This window comes from Nelumbo lutea, chromosome 5 (genome assembly GCF_056320005.1).
Source record: "Nelumbo lutea isolate HS-2025 chromosome 5, American lotus-T2T, whole genome shotgun sequence".
Lineage (NCBI taxonomy): Eukaryota > Viridiplantae > Streptophyta > Magnoliopsida > Proteales > Nelumbonaceae > Nelumbo > Nelumbo lutea.
Window position 1 is genome coordinate 23,217,626 of NC_142688.1, and position 21,867 is coordinate 23,239,492.

General features: G+C 41.5%; 1 protein-coding gene across 4 annotated transcripts; it reads right to left on the reverse strand.

The window, feature by feature from the left end:
• Positions 1 to 12,377: 12,377 nt before the first annotated feature.
• On the reverse strand, positions 12,378 to 21,136 carry LOC148850991 (protein DA1-related 1-like). Of its 4 annotated transcripts, none has more exons than XM_088945067.1 (12): positions 20,996 to 21,136; positions 19,862 to 19,985; positions 19,444 to 19,534; positions 18,314 to 18,449; positions 16,675 to 16,795; positions 16,421 to 16,504; positions 13,953 to 14,072; positions 13,637 to 13,849; positions 13,464 to 13,526; positions 13,239 to 13,357; positions 13,067 to 13,125; positions 12,378 to 12,964 (listed from the first exon to the last, which is right to left on the reverse strand). In XM_088945067.1, the coding sequence occupies exons 2-12, from the start codon at positions 19,943 to 19,945 to the stop codon at positions 12,639 to 12,641; spliced, it is 1,416 nt and encodes a 471-aa protein (XP_088801193.1). In that variant the 5' UTR covers positions 19,946 to 19,985; positions 20,996 to 21,136; the 3' UTR covers positions 12,378 to 12,638. The 4 variants fall into 4 exon arrangements, with proteins under 4 accessions (XP_088801193.1, XP_088801192.1, XP_088801195.1 ...); XM_088945066.1 differs by having other exon boundaries at positions 19,838 to 19,985; XM_088945069.1 differs by lacking the exon at positions 16,421 to 16,504.
• Positions 21,137 to 21,867: the final 731 nt, after the last annotated feature.

A 21,867-nucleotide genomic window follows, 5' to 3' on the forward strand; every position in this document is an offset into this window, starting at 1 on the left:
TAGCATACGCACTGGTAATTGCAACTCGGAAGCTCCACCCGTACTTCTAGGCTCACACTGTTACCGTCCTCACTGGCAAACCTCTGAGGCAAGTCTTACTTAAGCCCGAGGTCTCTAGTCGGTTGACGAAGTGGGCCGTTGAACTCAGCGAGTATGACCTCCAGTACAAGCCGCAAACTGCCATTAAGGCTCAAGCCTTAGAAGATTTCATCACCAAATGCACATTCAATTCTGAAATTCCCAGGCCGGTTGAGCACGAGGTCCCCAGTTCGTGTGAGCCCGAAGCTCCCAGGCCGGTTGAGTTCGAGCCCCGTGAGGTAGCAGCCAGTGTGGCATCTCTCCTAGTTCGGCCAAGCGCGAGCTGGGATGAGGAGCCCTGGATTCTTCACGTAGATGGCTCCTCGAACCAATAGGGCAGCGGAGTCGGAATAATCCTACACGACCCAAGTGGCATGAAACTGGAGTACGCGCTACGCTTCGAGCTCACGGCATCTAACAATGAAGTGGAGTATGAGGCGTTGATAGCTGGACTAGCCTTAGCCAGAGAAGTAAAGGCCAAGCACATCGTTATCTGCAGCAACTCCCAGCTCATGGTCAACTAGGTCACCGGTGAGTATGAAGCTCGCGAGGCAACCATGGTCACCTACTTAGCCAAAGTCAGAGAGGCCCTGCTCAACTTCCAGTCGCACTTCATCAGACAAATCCCTAGGTCAGAGAACGCTGAGGCCGATGCCCTGTCTAGGTTAGCCAGCACCAGCGACATCACCATGAGAACCGTGTACATAGAGGACCTGCCTCGGCCTAGCATTCTCGGGGGGGGGGGGGGGGGGGGGGGGGGCAGAGGAGGCCGCTCCCGTCGTTCAAGCAGAGCCGAACTGGATTGACCCGCTCATGAGCTTCTTGCTACACGGGACCCTCCTTGCAGATTGCAATGCAGCCAGAAGGGTGCAGCGTCAGGCAGCCAAATACGCCATGATAGACGAACGGCTATATCGGAGGTCCTACATGCTCCCCTACCTGTGTTGCTTGCGACCTACCGAAGCCGAGCTCGAACTCCGCGACACTCATGAGGGTCTGTGCGGCAGACACTTGGGGGGCAAGTCCCTCGCCTAAAAGGCACTTCGATAGGGGTATTATTAGCCAACAATGAAGGCAGATGTCATTGAACTCGTTAAAAAATGCGACAAATGCCAGAAGCACGCCAATATCCACCACCAACCTGCTGCCGACCTCAAGTATCTCACCAGCCCGTGGCCCTTCGCACAATGGGGCATCGATCTACTCGGGTCATTCCTGCCAGTAACCGGTGGGAGGAAGTTCTTAGTAGTAGTAGTGACTACTTCACCAAGTGGGTAGAGGCTGAACCCCTTGTAACGATCATAGCCCAGAACGTCCAAAACTTCTTTTGGAAGAACATCGTGTGCCGCTTCGGGTTACTTCGGGTACTGATTTCTGACAACGGCAAGTAGTTCGAGGACATCAAATTCCAAGACTTGTGCCAAGACATGGGGATCTGACTAAACTTTACTTCAGTCGCACACCCTCAAGCGAATGGTCAGGCAAAAGTCACAAACAGAGCCATCCTCCGCGGACTGAAGGCACGGTTAGACCGAGCTAAAGGGTTGTGAGCAGATGAGCTACCCAGTGTTCTATGGGCCTACTGGACCACGAAGAAGACCGCCACGGGAGAAACCCCCTTCAACCTCACCTACGGCTTCGAAGTAGTTATACCGCAGAGATTGAAGTACCTAAGTTGTGACTAGAAGCATATAGTGATTAGACGAATGAAGATGAGCTATGCACCAACCTCGATCTACTCGACGAAGTAAGGGACCTTGCGTACATCAGGACCGCACTCTACCAGTAGAGAGTAGCTCGGTACTATAACACCAGGGTCAAGAAGCGGAACATCCGCATTGGCGATCTGGTCCTTCGTAAAGTTATGGTACCTGAGCCCGACGCTGGCAAGCTCGGGTCCAACTGGGAAGGACCTTACCAAGTGAAACGAGTGCTCGAGGAAGGAACATACAAGCTCGAGACCCTCGAAGGAAAACAAGTACCTCGGACATGGAATATTGTCAACTTAAGATAATACTAACTGTAACAACTGAGTAGGCCACGAGCCACTCCTTGAGCCTAAGGGATAAAATACCGAGCTAACATGACATTGGCACAATAAGACCCAGTCACTTCTACGGCATGGGCAAACTCTAAGAGAATGGATTATAAGCCGCTCCTCTAGCCTAAGGGCTAAAACGATGAGCTAACGAAAGACCTCAGCACCATACCAGACCTAGCTGCCTCATCGGCATAGGCTAAGTACTTGCAATACCTAAGGCATAGGCAGTTCAGCCGGGAACCTTATGACGGATAGCCTGCCATGGCATGCAACAAGTTAAACCCGTAAAGGACAACTGATGTCAACTTGACCCGGGTGCAGACAGGTCGGGCATGTACCCTACTATGTCACTCACTTCGGTGTACACAAGGCTACCCCTACTAAGTGTTGGAATACAGTTTGGGACCACGACAGTTGAGGAACCCTCACTTCGGGTAATCAGCCTAGTAGCCTAATAGTTTAGAATAAGACAACCACTTCGACAAGTAAAAGAAAATTGCATAGGTGTTTGGCAAAAAAAAATATTTCTTCATTACATAAGCTCCATTACATAAATTTCATTACTTAAATATGTTTAGTACAAAAGAGAAGGAAATTGAGCTCGCAGGCCCAGTACAAAGGAGAAGGAAGTCGAGCTCGCAGGCCCAGAACACAAGGAGCACCTGACTATTTGGGAGGCTCGTCAGCTTTACTCGGGGCTTCTTTAGTGGTCTCCTTGGAAGAATCAGTCAGATCAGTAGCGTCAACCTCCCCGTTGCCGCCATCATCTTCAAAGTCTGGGTCATCCGCGGCCTGGCGTGCCATGTCATCCGTAATGTTGAAAGAGGTGAAGGCACTTATATCCAGGTTGGGGTAGGCACACCTTATCCACCACTGACCGAGCTTGAACCCCCTATGGTAGGCCTTTGACATTACATTATCGAACCTCGACGACTTGGCGTAGTCGATGACGGACTGAACCTTGGTCTACTTCAGAGCATCGTCGAAGATCTCCGTCTTCTCCTTAATATCAGCCTTAAGAGACTCCACCTCATGCTCCAAGGCCTCCTTGGTTCCCTTGAGGGCCTACATCTCGAGTTGCAAAGCCTTCTGGGCCATTTTGAGGCTTTCCACCTCGAGCTTCATGGCTTCCTGACCAACTCGGAGCCCGTTCACCTCGGCCTTCAGCCTGTCTCATTCACAAGCTAGCTCCTCCCTCTCTAACACCAAGGCATCATTCAGGCTCCTCTAAGCGGCGACAACACTCTCCAACTGATGGACCTTGTCTTGTGTTGCCTTCAGCTCGACATGAGCCACGCGGGATGACTCCTCAACAGCCCAAGCACGCCTCAGCTGTTTGTCAGATTGAAAAGTTAAGGCGTGCACGACAGTGTTCGCTAGCAGAAGGAAACTGGTCAGTAAAAAAAAAAAAGAAAAAGAGGGATAGAGTGTTGGCTCACGGAATACGAACTTACCACCATGATGTGGGTTGCAGCACGGCCCCCGAGATAACCTGGGGAGAGTTCGGCCAACTCACGACCTCTGCATTGATGACGCCTCTCTTACTTCGGTTGAGGCTGACCTTGGGATCCAAGATGGACTCCTCTTCCTCTCCGATCCCTGAACTGGACGCCGCCGCATCTATAGCACGGTGAGCCGACTCTTCGCTGGCCTCGGCAACTTCCCAATTAAAACTCAGAGCCTTGACAGCAGCCCCGGCTGGCTCGTCCACCAGCCCCTCCATAGCCTCAGGCTTTTGGGATGGAAAATCACCCTCCAAATCTATCACTGGAGGGGCATTGTTGAGCTCGGGCTCAGGAGTGGGAACCTGGGGATGACCGGGCTCGGGAGAGGGAGCCCTTGGTGACTCCACACGAGCCTTCTTGAATGCCGCTTCTTCCTCTTTTTCATTTGGTTGAGGAGCCTAGGAGCCATAATCCTTTCTTCATCCATGGGACCTACAACAAAGTTGGTGTCAGTAAACCCAAAGACACCAAGCAGATAAAAGCAAAACACCAAAATATAGAAATAGACCTACCTGGGCTCAAACCAGCCTGAACGAGCTTCTCTTCGATGATGTACTCCCAATGATCGAGCTCAGCCTGAGCCTACGAGTGGAAGGTCTCCCACGTCTTCTGGTTGAGGGCAATGCTAGTAGCCACCCTCCAACTGGTAAGGAAGGAACACCCCGTGCTGGCCCTGATCAAAAAATAGTCCCGCTTCCATGCCGGGACCTTGCTCGGGAACTTATGTCGTAACTTGAAGCCTGGGCAAGGAGACAAGTAGTAGACCTGCCCATGCTCGGGGGGAGCGCTAGAGGTGCTTTTCTTTATTAATAGTATGGAGCAAAGTATGTCCGCGTCCAAAGAGAACTGCCGTTAATGGTTCCCACCAAATTTCGAATGGAATTGGGGTGAAGCTGATCTAGTGTGATGCTAAAACGCCCCAACACCTCAGGGATAAGGGGGTGAAGTGGGAGACGAAGCCCACCGACGAGTTGTTCCCTAAAGATCACTGCCTCATCTAGACCGTGCTCCCAAGGGAAATTGCTGGTGGGAAGGCTGTAGGAGTACTCTGAAGGAAGTTTAAACTGTTGAATGAGGTCTTGGAGCCTCTCCAGCATCAGAGTAGAAGGACCGAACTGGTCCGGCATCCGACCTCGATGAGAGGTGGGCGCCAATTTACCCGAGGTTGCCCGTGCCTCATGGGAAGGCCGGGCAACAGTAGGGTCACCATGACCCGAGGTGCCCACCTCGGGTCCGTTTGAGAAACTGCCCCTACTAGACATAAGGAAGAACAAACTGAGAAAAAATAAAAGATGGAAGACTTGGGGACTCACCAGAAAGAGACAAAACCGAGCTGGAAGACCCGATCTGGAGACCTCAGACGCGAGCTCAAGGCGAAAAACACTTGGCGACGAAGGAAAATGGCCAGGATCCTGCTATTTATAGTCACGGAGTCCGGTAGCCAACGGTCAAGATTGAATCAATCCAACGGACCTCAAAGAAACTGGCTGCGGGACTCTCAAGGCGAATTTGGTTTAGAGCATTTTTTGGCATCTACATAGCATAAAGCATGTGACGTCCGTGCATGAGTTGCACGAGACACGGGTTTTTCCCTCCGTGCAAACCGAATACCCAACCAGTCCAACAGCTAAACCGCTAAACCGCCTAACATCGCAACATGATAACCGAGCCAAATCCACCCAACAAACCATGAACTTCTCGCACTGGGGCCCCGTCCCCAGCACGGGGAGTGGGGGGTAATTGATGGAGGACGATTTGACCTGACCTCGTAGCACAGGTACACGTGTGCGGGACCTTGCTCAAACGATGACTCAGCGTGACAGCACAGTAGGCGCAACCACAACTCAGAGGGAAGGTCCCACCGAGTTCATCCCGACAACTCGATGAAATAGACTACTCGCTGGGAGCCGCCTGGCCTGCACTGCCACCCTAGGGGGCTAAGGCACCCCGAGCAACCTCCAAGCTCGGGGCCCCCTGACCTTTCCTAATACCCGAGCTCCTCCTAGTGGATCTCGGACCACTCCCAAACAGGAACACACTGATTCACCTATAGATACCCCGAGGTGAAGACACCTCAGGCCAAACAGCTCGGCTTAGTTTGCCACAGGAAACTCGCTGCTTACAAGATAGCCTGACACAGGGTGACTCATGAGCGAGTAGTTCGACATGTCGCAGGAAGATCTCCTGCCCAACCACCGTACCCGACAAATCTGGAGACAACAGCCATATCCCTCGTCAAACAGCGTCGTGTCTGCAACCTTTAGAGGGTGCCTTACACCTAATAGGCACGTACCCTACAGCGATGGCCCCGTGCGTGCCACCTCAGCCCCGCTAGTAATGGCTGTGGCAGGCTGGCAGTGGCGGTTATACCCACCCTGTCAGAGGTCAGTGGGTCTGATACAAAGGATTTCTGTTATAAGGAGCTAGTATCAAGGAACGGAGGTATCATCTTCTACTCTTGCGCTATCTGCACTCTTAGCATTCGTCTTCTCCTTGCTTCTCCTACGGAATACTAACTTAAGCATCGGAGTGTTCCCGTCGGGCAAGTCCCCGGGGATTCTTCTTCCTCTCCATCTCAGGTACCTTCCAAGAGCCACGTAAGTGCCAGCTAGAAGTGACCGGATTGCGCACCATCACATGTTATAGCTGATAAGGGTAACTTTTGGGCCCTAATATCAATAAAAATAATCATTTTAATATATTTTCTAAAATAAATTACTTTTTTTAAATATATCAAATAAAGGTAAAAACACTGTTCATCTTCTTCATCTCCAGACCACTGAATAAATTTCTCTCAACCAGTATACACGTTCCAAGACACCTGAATCAAGACTCCGTCCACTTCAATCCTCTCGTTTCCCCTGAACTTCCACTTCAATCACTTAATCTATAATACCCTTTTCCAATCGACACTAAAACAAAGCTTGGGTTCGTTGCCACTCACACTACAATCGCCAACAACACCTGGTTGGGCTTCCCTGTTTTGGTTTTGTTGTATGATTCCCTCTGAGAATCGCTGACAAGAAGGGTCATCACATCGTCAACGATGACGGCGATGCAGAACCCAGATTGGGGTTTGGGGTTGGAGGCGATGAACCTGGCTATGTTGAGATCCTAGTAGATTTCACCATTTCAACCTTCTTCTTCATCAGATTGGCGTTGTCGGAGGTGGGCAGAGTGGCGGCAGCGGCACTGGTGGATGGCGGTCATTGAGGGTGATGGCACCGGTGATGGCAAGAAGTTCTTGCGAATTGAACCCCTCGGAGGAGAGGGTGAGAAGATTGAAGCATGAGAAGGAAGTGGCGATGGAAGGATGAACATGGAGGGCGGGGGAGGTCTCTGGTCTAGCAGTAGAAGTGGGAGAGATTGAGAGAGGTGAGGGTAGCACAATGCTCTAGCAGAGGAAGGAAATCGGATCTGGGAAGGATGATACTAGAGCGTTGATGCCAGTGAAGGAGCTTGACGTGACGGAGTGAGGGCCACTGAAGGGAAAGGAGGAGGAGAGTGGAAGGCATACGTGCATAGAGGGTGAGGGAGGTGAAAAGTGGGAAGGCTTGGCGAAGGAGCTGGGTGAGGAGCACTGGATTTGGAGAGGAGTCGAGGGGCAATTAGCCCCATGGCAAGATGGGAAAGAGCCAGATGAAGAAGATGAACAGTATTTTTACCCTTATTTGATATATTTTTAAAAAATATATATATTTTAAAAATTATATTAAAAGAATTATTTTTATTGATATTAGGGCCCAAAAATTGCCCTTATCAACTATAATCCAAATCTGACATTTTAACTGACCCAAGTTACCAAACCCTATTATTTATCTGCGTTTGTTTTCAGTGTAAATGCAAATTAACGTAAAATTCTATTATCGGTTTGCATTTACATGCATTTTTTCCCAATGTAAATTTGGACTGGTGTAAAATTCTACATCCAATCCGTTTTTTTAGTTATCATATAAAAAGTTCAAATGGTCCATTCAAAATTGGGTGAATGGATCAGCCCGGCTCAAAATTCTTTAACCCTATTATCGGTTTATAGGAGACTACTAATAGAATATGTGAGGCTGTGATTTTAGAATTCTGCATTGCTCTGCAGTGTACTTCTCCCTAAATTTTCATCGATTGACATTTACATTGATGTTTTTCAAGCCGAAATCAAACACAGCCAATATATCCATTAATGTTAAACGGAGGGCATCTCAATCTCATAGCTCTTATGATGAGGGCATCTTTATTATATTATAAAATGATCTCAATCTCACTCCACTCTTTCTATTAACAATAGAATAGAATCAAATCCATTTCAAACAGTTTGATTAAAACTCTGAAATACAAAGGGATTTAATTCCATTGTTCTTTAAATATTGGAGCCTGACCTGTCCCAGATCTCACTCATTGACATTTGACAGCCCTAATTTGCATCGGTTTCGCCATAAAATGGGAAAGATTTTTTCTCATCCCTGTTTATGGCGATAACTTTGTTTCCCATCAGGCCATCACTTTTAATTTAATAGATACAACCAAAGTTGAATGAAACTGTCTTAAAAAGTTCAAATGCTATGAAAAATTAAATTGAAATGAATTCATTTTGCACTTGCAGTTTGTCATAAAAAAAGGGTAAATTATTAAAACCTCCTAAACCTCCTCCGAAGCTTTGGTTGCTACTAAAACCTCATTTCAAGTATGGTAATTATAATCACCTTCCCTTTTTTTACATAGTTGCATATAGATTCCTTTTGATAGAATCTTCTAAAAAGAAGCATGGAAATGTCCAAAATATCAATGCAGTTATTTTTGTGAAAAAATGTTTAGTTTCCAAATTTACTCCCCATATGATTTACTAGCCCAAACCCTTTTAATCTCTTTTATGAAATTGATTTATTTTCCAAATTTTCCCTTCATATCAATTATTCAAAGGTAAAGCCGCAACTTTAAATTCTCTATTTTTTGTTGTTTATAAAATTGTATTGTTTTTTATGTAGAAACCAGCCTCAGTAGTAATTACATGGGTATTTAGGCATTTTGTGCCTCTTTTAGAAGATTCTAATAGAGGGGGTTTATCTTCAATTGTATCAAAAAAGTTTAGGAGAAATGATTACAATTATCAAACTTCAAGGGAGACTTCAACAATAGACAAAAACTTTAGGAAAGGTTTCAGCAATTTACCGTAAAAAAACATTCTATTACAAATTTATAATCCTATTTGGCACTTCATACACAAATACGTGTTATTATAAATTTAACAATTCATATGCAAACAACAGATGGTGAAAATCCAACTAACAATTCGGACGCAGTCTGGGATGTCACTATGTTGGTAGAGTATGGTTGGGCATGGGCATTGCAGGGAACATGCAAGTAGAAGTGTCAATTGGACTGGATTTTGGTCCAATCCGATTCAGTCAAATGTGAGTCTATTACAAATGGACCACGTCCAATCCAATCCAATGAATATTTTAAACCATTTTAGATTGGTCCAATTTAATGTATAGACCATCCAATTTATTTAAATTAATTTCAATTTAGATTGGTTCCAACCCCAATATAAATTCATTATGAATGAACTAAATCCAATCCAATCCAATCCAATAAATACTTTAAACGATTAAGCTAAATTGATCCAATTCAATATGTCTTATTAATCCATACAATCCGATCAAAGCCTGTCCATTGACACCCTTACACACAAGTGAATGATGGGGGCAGCTGGATCAACTCACAGTTTGTAGAGTGTTGGCCCCGGTCGAGTAGCAACTGTGGCTAATAATCCTCCGGACACTCGTTTGCTGTATAATTTGGAAGGCATACGACTATGATCTGAGTTATCTGACCTTTAATTAGATTAACCGGTAACCAATCGAGGTGGTGTGGTTGGCCTTGTGGCTATTCCATGAGATAGTCCCCCTACAAGTTGATGAGGATAGAATTGACCTCCAGTAAGATCGTACGCGTGGCGATCTCAGCAAATTAGTAAACACCTTGGACATTTTTAGCAACTTCCCCGTCCGAGATACCTCAACGGTGATTGACGAAGGCCAGCCTGACACATGAGCTAAGCTAAGTAGAGAAACACATCTTCTCGAGCTGAGTTAGCATTAGAAGAAATACACCCAAGCTGAAACACGTGTGCATGATGACAACCCACCTGGCGGAGCAAGCATCCCATTTGCCCACTCTGTTAGTTGGTGGGCTCTGGGCTTCCTCCACACACCTGGACATGGCATGCAAGTCCCAAAAATGTCTTCCACAAATCATTAGGTGTATCACCACCACATGTTGGCTAGCATGACTATCTCCAATCTTAGGTAAATTCTAAAACTTAGTGATTAAGCAGCATTTACTGCCTTTTATTTCACATCAAATAGTTCGGTTAAGGCTTCTGGCCCAAACCTAACCCAAAAAGGTTGGGTCGGATCGGGTTAGGGTTAGGATTGAAATTCATGAAGCCATCTTTATTTTAGGTTGGATTAGGGTTGACCTCTTGGACAATCCGTTTCAACTTGAACCCGATTCTATAGTATATTATATATATATATGCACACACATCATACATTGATTTATTTAGATGTATGATAGTTGTATAGCCCTCACTACATACTATCATATCTTTTTTTTAAGATAATCACTTCACTTAATCCCAAATGAAAAGACTAAAACCTTAATAAATAATAACATATTTTATGTTTTTTAAATATTTTATTCTTTATCTCCTCTCTAATGTTTGCCACGCATAATCTATCATAAGTCATAACTCATAATAAATTATAGTCATTTCAAACACTTATTTTTCCGAATTTTATATTAAAAGAACCAATAAAAACATCAACAAACAAAAACTAATAAAACATAGGATTAATATATATAGTGAAAATTGAGTTAAGATTTGAGATTAAATAGTTTTATGAAATTTTAAGGCATGGAAAGAAGGTTGGGTTGGGCCCAACCCAAGCCAGCCCAACTCGAAATTGACTTTGGGTTGGGTTGGATTAGGTTAGGGTTGAATGAATTTAATTAGGGTTAGAATTGGGTAGATCAGGTTGAAGGTCGGATTGAATTAGTGTTAAGGTTAGGATTGGGGATTTAGAATTTAGAATTGGCCTCAACTCGACCTAACTTGGCCTGACTTAAAACCCTAAGCTCGGCCCTTTACTGACTTGAACATCAGTGTCTCAAGCCCGGAGATCACCCCGGGCTACAAGCAGGACTGATTAATAGACAACTCCTCCAAAGGCTGGATTGAAATGAATTGTGATGCCAATTTTGAATTTACATCCAAAAAATGCAAACTGACAAGTGCTGTTAGGAGCCATAGCGGGGACTGGGGAGATATTGATGGCAAGGGTATCTAGTCCAGGGCTATTGATGGCAGGGATATTGAGGCGTTTAGAAGGAAACTAGGATCTCCTGCCAATAAAACATCTTCCAACGCCCTATCAACATGATCTTACATCGTACATCTTATCATGAGACTGTGATCCATCATAAGCTGCAACAATGTACAGTAAGGGTGTCAGTTGGATTGGATTTGGTCCAATCCGATCCAATCCAATGTGAGTCCATTACAAATGGAACAGGTCCAATCCAATCCAATAAATATTTTGGACCATTTTGGACCGGTCTAATTCAATGTCTCGAATGTCCAATCTATTCAAATTTGTTTTAATTTAGATTAATTCTAATCTAAACCTGGTCCATTGATACCTATATTCTTATTTTCTATCAATGGACCAGATATTGATTAAATCCAATATAAGTTCAGAATATACCAATAAATACTTTTGACCATTAAGTCTGGATTGGTCCAATTCAATGTCTTGTTGGTCCGTCCAATTTGATTTTGATTTGGTTTGAATAGGGTCCAATCGAAAACCGGTCCATTAACACCCCTACTGTGCAGTGGCAGATGATGTTAGAAGGGTGTTGGGACATTTTTAGTTGGTAATAGATGGGATCTCCTGCCAACAAAACATCATCCAACACCCTGATCTGCCACCACACATCTTACCACAAGGCTGAACCCCACCATAAAACTACAACCTACCAGGTTACAGCTGCTGATTTGTGGCTTGGAACACTGTTTTTGCCTTTATTTTTGTTTGGAATTGTTGCTGCCAGGTAGGATGTTTCCTATAATAACAACTTTTTCTATTTGGTACCATTGCTTCAGGAAATGTTTTCAGCACTAGTACCCATTATTCAGTGTCATATCACTGCCCTGTTGGCAGCAACGAAGTGTGGCTCCAGGAAACGCCAAGTTTGACGTTGCTCCCATGGCTTCCCGATTTCCGAGGCGTGACTTGGAGCACTGTTTTTTTTATGAAAAAACGGTTTCAAACAAATACCCGTTTCCTGGAGCACCATTTTTTCCCATGTGGCACTGATGTGGTGCCATTGATCCAGAAAACGGCAACCGATGCCGCTCTTGAGCAGGCCAAGAGAGCAAGAGTGAGCTCCTTTTCTGTGGGCTTGAACGACCCACGGCCCGATTGGTGGCAGAGTAATGGAAGAAGCGGATTAGTTGGCTGCATTTTTTATGGCTTGAGAGTTGAGAGAAAGTCATCTTGATTCTACTTATTGGACCGTCAAGGAATTCCCAAAAGGCGTAACACAGTGCACTCGATGGTGGTCTAATAGAATTTCTGATGCATGGCTGTAGCAGTTGGACTTAACCGCCCCTTCTATGAGTGAGGAAAGAGTTGGAAATAGGACTTATCTACCTTAAACTACTGTTTTAAGTTTAGGGACAAGACACGAGGTAGATAATCTAATTTATTAAAAACTAAATTGTGTTACATTTTCTTTCTTTGGTAGACAAAGTGGTATGCCAATGACGAGTTAATGGTGCCACAAATAGGAGAGACCAAGAGAGAATAATGGGAAAAAGATGTAGAAGACAGAATTTTGTTGATCACTTTTCTCATGAAAATTGATTCTTGGCCCTAGACTCTAATATGATAGGGCCAAGTTTTGCCTTGTAAATTGATTAGAAAACAATAGTGGAATCAGGGCTCTAAGTTTCAGTAGGGAAAGCTCCCTGTCATCCGAATATGATCAAGTGTCCTCCGGAGGCCATACTTGAGCACTGCCTCGTTACCAGCTCTGAAACCATCTCCATATGCTGGTGAAGTATCTGATTCAATCTGGTGCTTAAAATACTCTCCAAGCTTCCTCTCAAATTGAGAGCGTGTACCCTTCTTTGATGATGTGGAAGAAGATGACGCTGATGAAGATGAAGTTGAAGCAACGTTACTACCAATACCTGACATGATCTCTGAATCCAGCCACATATGTGCCAGCACCTGGCAAATACCTTCTTCCACATCTTGACTAAGTGTGCGGTAGCCTGACAAATACAACCCAATTTTAGCATCTCAAGTATTCAAGTATTACCTAATCAAGAACCAAATTCAAATACTCAAGACGGTCTTGGCATTTGAGGGCGCACCATTTAGCCGCAGCCATGCATGCATCATCTCATGTGCCAGGATTGACCCAGTCAGCAATCTGCATGCAAATATATTCTTGCTCAAACAAAAAAGAATCTTTACCAAAGTACAACTTCTGTAAGAACTGATTCTACACCAAAGTAAAACTTGGAAAAGAAAGAGGAACAATACCTAGGAAGGCCATACAAAACAAGAATGGCTGTTACTTCACATCGACGGGTTAACCTATATGGCTCTGTAATCATTTCAATGATTCGGTTTCCTGCCCCGATTCTTGGTCTCCTCAAGATCTAGTATATTCAGGAAAACTAGTATAATCAGTGCACCATTAAACATGTTTTGAAACAGAAAATCCTTCTGATGTTAACAAGTAATAACTATATGGCAAGTCCTTACAGTGCTGACGGTCTGTTCTTCTGACAAGCAAAGTCCTCTCGTCTCAGGCATATGATGATGGCCCTGTTCACAACAGAGAGAGATCAAAGAAAGCAAAAATAAATTATCAACAAAATAATGGAATGAAATTCTTTATTAAATGCACATGATGGCTGAAATAAATCCCTGCTTACGTTCTTTTCTCCCTCCATAGCCTCATTAAGTGCTTGCCTCTCGACAAGGAGTAACGGAATTTGCTGCTTCACTTGCATATTTAAACCCTCATAAAATTCTTGTATGTCAAGGTAAAGGGGTTGGCATTCACTAGTGTCCATGATTGCTGAGTCAAGACACTCCAGACAGAGCTTTCGACCATCATCCAGGGATACATATCTTGTGTCCCTTGGCTGTAGATAATGATGAAGATTTTGAGTTAGATGGGAACGGTCATCAAATTTGTTTATTGGCAGGTTGAAGAATGCTTCCTTTCAAAGATAAAGAAAGCCTAACCTCCATCCGTTCGCAGCTACAACAGCGAGGTGTTCCATCAAACTCATGTGAGGGGCAATACTTTTGCATCCAGAAAGGATGTGCCCTATATTCAATCAGACCAACATCATTTGTTGGAATCTGTAAGAAAGATCCAACCACATGGCTAAGTACAAAATATCAGAAGGGATAAACTCAATACTACATTTTCTTTTCCTTTCTTAATATGTGGTTTCCAAGGAACACTCGTGGCTTCAATAGCTGTAAGTCAATAAATTTCAAACAAAGTAGCTGAAAAATTGCTATTCCTAAAGGCATTGCCCGTTAAAGAGTGTAACAATCAGAAAAGAAGAAACATCAAATCCATCCAACAATCCAAAGAAGCTGAAACAGGAAGGTCTACAATCCATGTTATCTACAAGCTCTAATCTTGAGGATCACCCACCTTGGAAGAGTATCCCCTTCTATTCCTTCTGGTTACTGTATCTTTCTAATATCTTGGAGGTGAAAAATGAAGGTATAAGTTCATATTTCTCTCCTAAAAGTAGATTAAAATCCTCTGGTCAATGGCTTCAACTTACCTTTTACGGACCCAACTTGGACCTGGTTGGAATGGCTTTGGTTATACCATTATAGTCATGGACTCAACTTGAATCAGCCCAGTGCATGAGGGTTGAGGCTCCTGCCAATGCGGGTTTTGGGGAGGGACAGATGTACACAACCTTACCCCTGCACATACAGAGAGGCTGTTTCCAAGATTTGAACCCTGGTCACCCAGGTTGCAACTTGCAATGGAGCAACCCAAGTGTCATGCCAAGGCCCACCCTCAACTTGAATTAGTTAAAGCAAATGTATTCTTGCCTTTTGATTTCAAGAAAGAAGAAACAAGGCCCTTTTAGGTGCTAAAAAAAGGAGGCTATTGAAGTAAATAGAGACTTTAACACCTCTGGGAATGAATTGTTCTATAATAGAGAAGAGTACTTACTGTGGTCAATGATCTAGAGGACCTAGACTCCAGATATTACAATGCAACAAACTCATTGTTCTGGGGGCACCTGCATTGCTAGAAGTAGAAACTCAATTGGCATTCTCCAACAGTTCAACTATCTGTAATGGGGAGAGATGACATGTTTTAAGGCAAGCTGTTTCACAGTAGGATGCACATGACCTTCTCATGATATCTGATTCATAAAAAATGAAGATCTAGCCATATAAAACTAGTTCATCCTATGATGATGCCACCCACCTGCTATTATACCAAGAACCATCTAATGGTTGTTTTGAAGACCATATTGCTACTGAAGAATGAGTTACACCCATTTGTTACACCTTGACTTTATATACAAAATTCATAATTATATGATCAAGGAACATCTGCCACTTTGCCATGACAAAGGATGCAGGCTATCTCATTGGTTAGCAGAAATAAGTTACCCTTTGAGGTCCTTTTATATTCAAAATTTCAAACAACAGATAGAACATACGGATTTTCAATTATTTTGTATTCCTAAGATTGATTAAGTTGTGAAATAGAAAGGTAGGAAAGTAAATGATGTTGCAAGAGAATGATAGCAATACTGGATTATCTTCCTAAGGGATCACAAATGTACTGATTCCCTATTGATATAAATGAAAGGTTAAACCTACTACCTGCTTATAATATGCATTGTAAACCATTATATGACTAAATAGGTCCTTAATGTAACTTCTGATCATTACCAACATCATAGAATATGCATGAATTGGAAAACCAGGAATTCTTGTACCTCACATTCATTTATCTAGTGGTAACCAGGTTACAAGTCATTGAATGTTCACTTGTTATGAATTCAGACATTCATGATAAACTCCAACCAAAACATACCAGCAAAAAATTGGGACACATTAGAAGCAGAAGAAAAAACTAGATACCGGAGTAAAGAACTCCATACTACAATTGACTATTGCTTCAAAACAAATTGTTCTCAGAGCTCCAGCTTTGGCACAATAGTTCTCCCACTAATTTGCATAATTAGGATACCATTGTATCCAAGCTCTACCAAAGTTTATAAGAAATTCATTTAGCATCAGATACTCTGACAAGCACAAGAATGCAGATTTGAGTCTCAGAGCAGCCACTTCATGTAAGAAAATGCCAAAGGTTAGGTCCATCCAATCTACTCCCACGGACCTGGGTAGCCAGGACCAACATTAGGTAATGATCCTTTTTTTTTATATAGCATCCCAGGACTTAACTATCAGGAATATACATCATGGTATTTTTCCCTTTCCCAAGATATTTTCTTTATGCTGAAGAAGCTACACGGCAAATAACAGTAACTGTATAATATATTTCTAATCTGAGGTATTTCCATTAATCTTTCATCTCTCCATATGGAAACAAATGCAGCCTTTATACATTTTTGGCAATATGGAAAAGAAATACTCATCAATATATATGGAAACTCAAGAAGAGTAGCTCATCAATCAGTCATATTTCAAATACTTACAAAGTTCTTGCACACATCACATTTTGGGTGATAGTGCTCCTTGTAGCAAGATTTATGATAAGGGTAATTCCCAGACATGGAAAACTACAGAAGAATATTAATGCGAAATTAGTCAATGTTATGAAAATCCCAAGGCATTTTCATTGTATTAAGGGGAAACAGATTAACCAAAAAGTGTCAATTAATAATAATTGGAATGGCCTTAGCCAATTATGATTTTAAGATGGCTCTAGGAACAGAATGGGTCTTCCCACCTCATAATCAGAAATTGGAAGATTACAAGCATGGCAACGGAAACATTCTGGGTGCCAAACTGCACCCATGCAACTCAAAAATCGTCCATGACCAATCTCAGTATTGCAACCAGCACAAATCCTACACAGAGAGTTCAACCAAGGTCAAGTTTCAGGAGGCACAAATAAAGTCCATCAAGGGGGAACAAATGAAACATCCAATGTAATAAAACTTGGAAGAAAATGGAAACTCTTAAAAGGATTTCAACAATTTTTCATTAGGTTGTGGATGCACTATATGACGCTTCACTTATCTAACTGTTCCTACTGCTCGAGAGAAAACTCACTTTGTGTAATATTAATAGGCAGGCCTAGGCCTTTGATGTGTGGGCTTGGTGCACTGGGGACAGGAAAAGAGCGTTCTTTTTTTATACTAACACTGATGTACATGCAGAACATCTTCAAATTATTAATTTACTGACATTTGTGGAGTTTGTAATATTTAGCTTGAAGTTTTTCTTTTTTCTTGCTTTTGCTAACCATGTAACTTTAACCAGTGCAAATTTATCATTTTGTATTTTCTACTTTTCTATCTATCATGATGCTTGAACTAATTGAGCTATTGTGCCTTAGTAGTGCTTCTTGCTTTTAGAACACCAGTTGTAACAAATGTCTCGATACTAAATTTTCCAATATAGATATTCTGTTATAGTTGAGATGATGTAAATTATACAAGAAATTATAGTTAGCATTAAAAATTTGAAAAAGAAAACAATATCAGAATATGGTACTAAGATATTGCATTGACCATGCATATCCACATCTTTGTTTGTTGCAAGCATACCTCCATCTCTTGCAGCAATTTCTACATTCGTATCTGCGTGTAGGAATTATCTAATGCTTACTGATTTTTATGTTGGTGAATTCCAGCAGGTGTTTGGAACTTTGGATATCTTAGAGTCATCCCAAGCTTCAATCATGTTATTTGTGCAGTTTATAAATGGTCTATCCAAATAGCTTTGTGCAAGGACCCAGCTATAAATGGTCCATGAGACCAAAATGATAAAAAGGCACCTGTGAATTAGTCTGAACTTTAGTAATTAGAAAATTAGATGAAGGTTTGTGCTTCAGAGACTTGCTACAGATCTTTTGTGTCTCCATCTATGAGACAACCCGCAAATGGAGCACTTATTGTACTTTAACTAGCACTTAATGTATTAATGTCACATTACCAATTCAAGAGTTAATTCCAAACTAACATCTTTAGAATACATTTCACAGTTGATACAAAATAAGAATATTAACATTCCAAATGAATCAGACAGCATATCAAATACTAAGTGGAGCACCATATTCATAGGTCATTGAAAGAGAACTTTTTGGCTTCTTTTTCCGGAAAAGCGAAAGACAGAGATGCCAAAATAAATGAGAGCCAAGAAGAGGTTTAGGAGATGAAAGGAATAGCTAGTGCTGTGGGTAGGCAAGCTAGTTACAAACCAAACACTCAACTCAGTAACACCTGTGTACAACACATAATTTCACCAAATAACTACAAAAGATAGGATAATATCACACTATTCAAAATGTATTATAAGTAGTAAATACTCTTAATAAACAAAGGGGCACAGTGGAGCAAAATTTAACAAAACAAATACAATACCTGAACCCTGTCACAAAAGGGAATGGTATGGGTGGATACGTATTTCCATTATCATAACAAGGAGGAGACTCAACACTCAAACTTTCTTGTAGAGCTCTAGCAAGTTGTTCATCTTCCTCCAAATGAGATTCATTATCTAAGAAAAGAAACACAATAAAATAAAATTCCGTAGCATATATTTTAGTTCCCACAAAGCAATAAAAATTTATTAAACTAAAACCATTGCAAAGTAGATCATAACAATCCATGAATGCATCAACAACTATGAAAAATGCCAAAAAAACACTCAACCACTTCATTGACCAAGTCAATAGTTTTTTTTTTCCTGCTCCCACTCAACAAATGTAAAAAAAGAAGCATTCTTTATCATCAAATATCAGTTGGAGAGAGAGAGAATTGGGGGAAGATGAGTGTGGGAGAGAAGGGAACACCAGTTTTCAGGCAATCTCCACTAGAACCTGCTCCAAATGAAGCAGATCCCCCATTCCACCCACATGCCAAAGGATAAAATGAAAAGGATGGTTTAGTGCATTACAATGTAGAATGGTAGATTATTGAACCTTAGGTTATGATACCACTTGAATAATCAGTTTTTATATGGTATCAGCATGATTAATTGATAACTAGTATTTCTGCACCCTTTCAGTGAACCAAGGAGGATAAAGAATACCACCAAGTCAAACATCTACATGAAACCAATCAACAGTTAAATATAGTATGCACAGGTTAATGGTGCATTTAATTTGTATTACCTCTACAATCAATTTAATTTCCATGAAAATATCAACATGACTAAATGACTACTTGCATTCTTTTGTTGCATTGGAAATCATTTTTAGTGGGTAGTTCCCCATACTAAAAAACCAAAAACTAACCTGTGATTATTAACATAAATCCATACTATCAACCGAGGTTTTACTGAGAGAAGTCTTTTTTTTTTTTTTTGACAGAGAGAGAGAGAGAGAAGTCATAAACTCGTAATTGTATACTAATAGTAAAGGCATTCATTCAGCTTCATGTTGCATCACTTTTTGATACTTAAAATGACAAGAAATTTAGGAGATTTGCAGACCACACAATCCCAAGTGCCACAAGCATTCACAATCCCAACTAACAACAACATTACTCACCAATCACATTTTTCCCCTTTTGATCTTCTTCTGAAAGGGAAAGTGCAATAGCACGATCTATATCTTCATTCTCATAATCTGACCATGCATCCTACATTAAAGATCCCCAAGACAGTAAGCAGAAGAAAAAATAAAAGTTGAAAAAAAAAAGAAAGAAACAAAAGCTAAAGAGCATTAGCTAACGTAATTGACATCTCATCGACGCCAAATGAAATAATGAGAGAAAATAAGCACCAACAATATAAGTCTGAGAAGAAATCTATTTATGCTTTCCTTCATTACCTATCTTAAATAATGTTAAAAATTTCCAACTTTGTAGCACCACTTGATAAAGAGGAGGCATGGTCAACAAGAAAAATAGAGGATCTCAATAAGCAGCAGCAACAGTAATTACCAAATTAGAAGGTTCATTCCAAACCTTGTCGTCTTCGTATTTTCCATGGTACTGCCCTTGTGAGATTTTTTGGCTGGAACCTTTGAAAATTTTGCTTAACCAACCCATAATGTGAGATGTTACTGGCACATGTTCCAGAAATATTCTGCCGGCACAGGGAGTCAGTAAATCAAGAAAAACATCAAAATCAATATTACATGACACAAGTATCACAACGCCCTCAACCTTTGCAAGTATGGAACATGAAATTCCTCAGAATTGTCAAAGTTCAAAAACAGAAAATAGAACATGAAGCATAAGAATTACTACTGCATGAATATGCCACTAATTATTGATTCAAATTCTCGCAGCGCCAGAATATGACCATAATAGTATATATGTTCCTTGTACAAAATTCTTCGCTTACAAAAGGTTCATGGTTAAACACTTTTTGACATATCTCAATTAAAGTGAAAAGGGAAAGTTACCAGTAATATCCATGCTAAATTGGGAACCACAAACATAACAATTAAATTGGGAACCACAAACATAACAATTAAGTTAGCTAGAAATTTAATTAGTTTGTCACAAGCAAGAAAAACCAAGCAGGGTTTTGAGGCCGCAGCTCAATTTGATTAAGCATCTGCCTTAACCCTGACGTGGTAGGTGTTCAGACTCAACACATCCAATAAACTGAAGTCAATGAAAACAAGAAATCTTGCATGATTGAATTCAGTTTAATCAAGTAGCGTGGATGAGTAACATTTATACACAGGTTATGCAGAACATCAGTCCATGGTTAAACCAATCAGTGTTTGAAATTATTACATGCAGACCTTCAATTGCAAACAGAAAAGGTGTATAAATCCAATCCAAACAGATATTCCCCCATAAATAATTAAATAAAAACAAAGAAAAGAAACAACAAATAACGTATCCACCAGACATGTAATTCCTTATGATTCTAAACACCCTTGAATCCCAACCGAATGAGAGTCATAAAATTTCTTGGACAATCGAAAACAGTAGGAAATATCCCATTCTCCTATCGATACAAGAAAAAAAACCCTCTGAAAAGCGAAATATTCTTCCAGCTCGACATCTCCGATAAATTAATGGAACGGAATATAATTATCTCTCAATAAAAAGGAGAAAATTCAAGTTACGCAATCGTACTCACCTGTAATAGGTTGAGAATCTGCAGAGATGGAGGAACCAGGAGAGACCCAGATCAAGAAAAGGTCCCTATATGCTTGAAAGCGTCGTCAGCAGGAACATTTACAGTCACAAAGGAGATTCTTTGTTATACCATTCATTATCTTTGAATCCAGAGAAAAATCTATCAAGGCAAAAACGTTTAGAAAAGGAAAAAAAAGAACCAACAAAATAAGAAACTAGAAAACCAAAATCCCTTCTTTTTTGCAGATAAATACAGAGGAAGATTCGAGGAGAAATCAATATCAATAAAACGAAATGAAAGAATACTTGAATTCTACGCAAATCCAGGTCAAAAGCGTGAATGCCCAATACTTCTGGCTTTTTATTGTTTTCCTTCACAAACTTCCTCAGAAAAAATCAAAACAAATGGCATCATATCTATTCGAGAACTTGGACGTTTTTTTCTTAGTTTTTTTGAGGCTATTTTGCATGTGGGTCCTTTACCTTTCTCACCAGTCACCACAAAAACCCGGAACTCTTCGTAGTATAACAGAAGAGTAAGGACAGACACAACGATCCCTCGTCGCTCATCCTATGTAATGTACTCTGCCTGCGCCTTTTTTAATTTTTAGTGCGGTTGAGAAGAATAAAGAGAACCTTCTCAAACACAAGAAAAGGGGAGAGATCTTAACCTCTGAAGAACGCAGAAAGGTAATAAAACCTTGCAGCATACAAAAAAGAAAGAAAGTTGAAAGAATCAAAGGAGCACTGTTCGGTAAGATTCCCAATCCACCAACGAGGAAGGAAATCTCATCCAAATATTATATCTACCAAAACCCTTTAATATGGGTCTGTAGAAAAACAGCCAAAATTTTCTAAATCGTTCTCCAGGC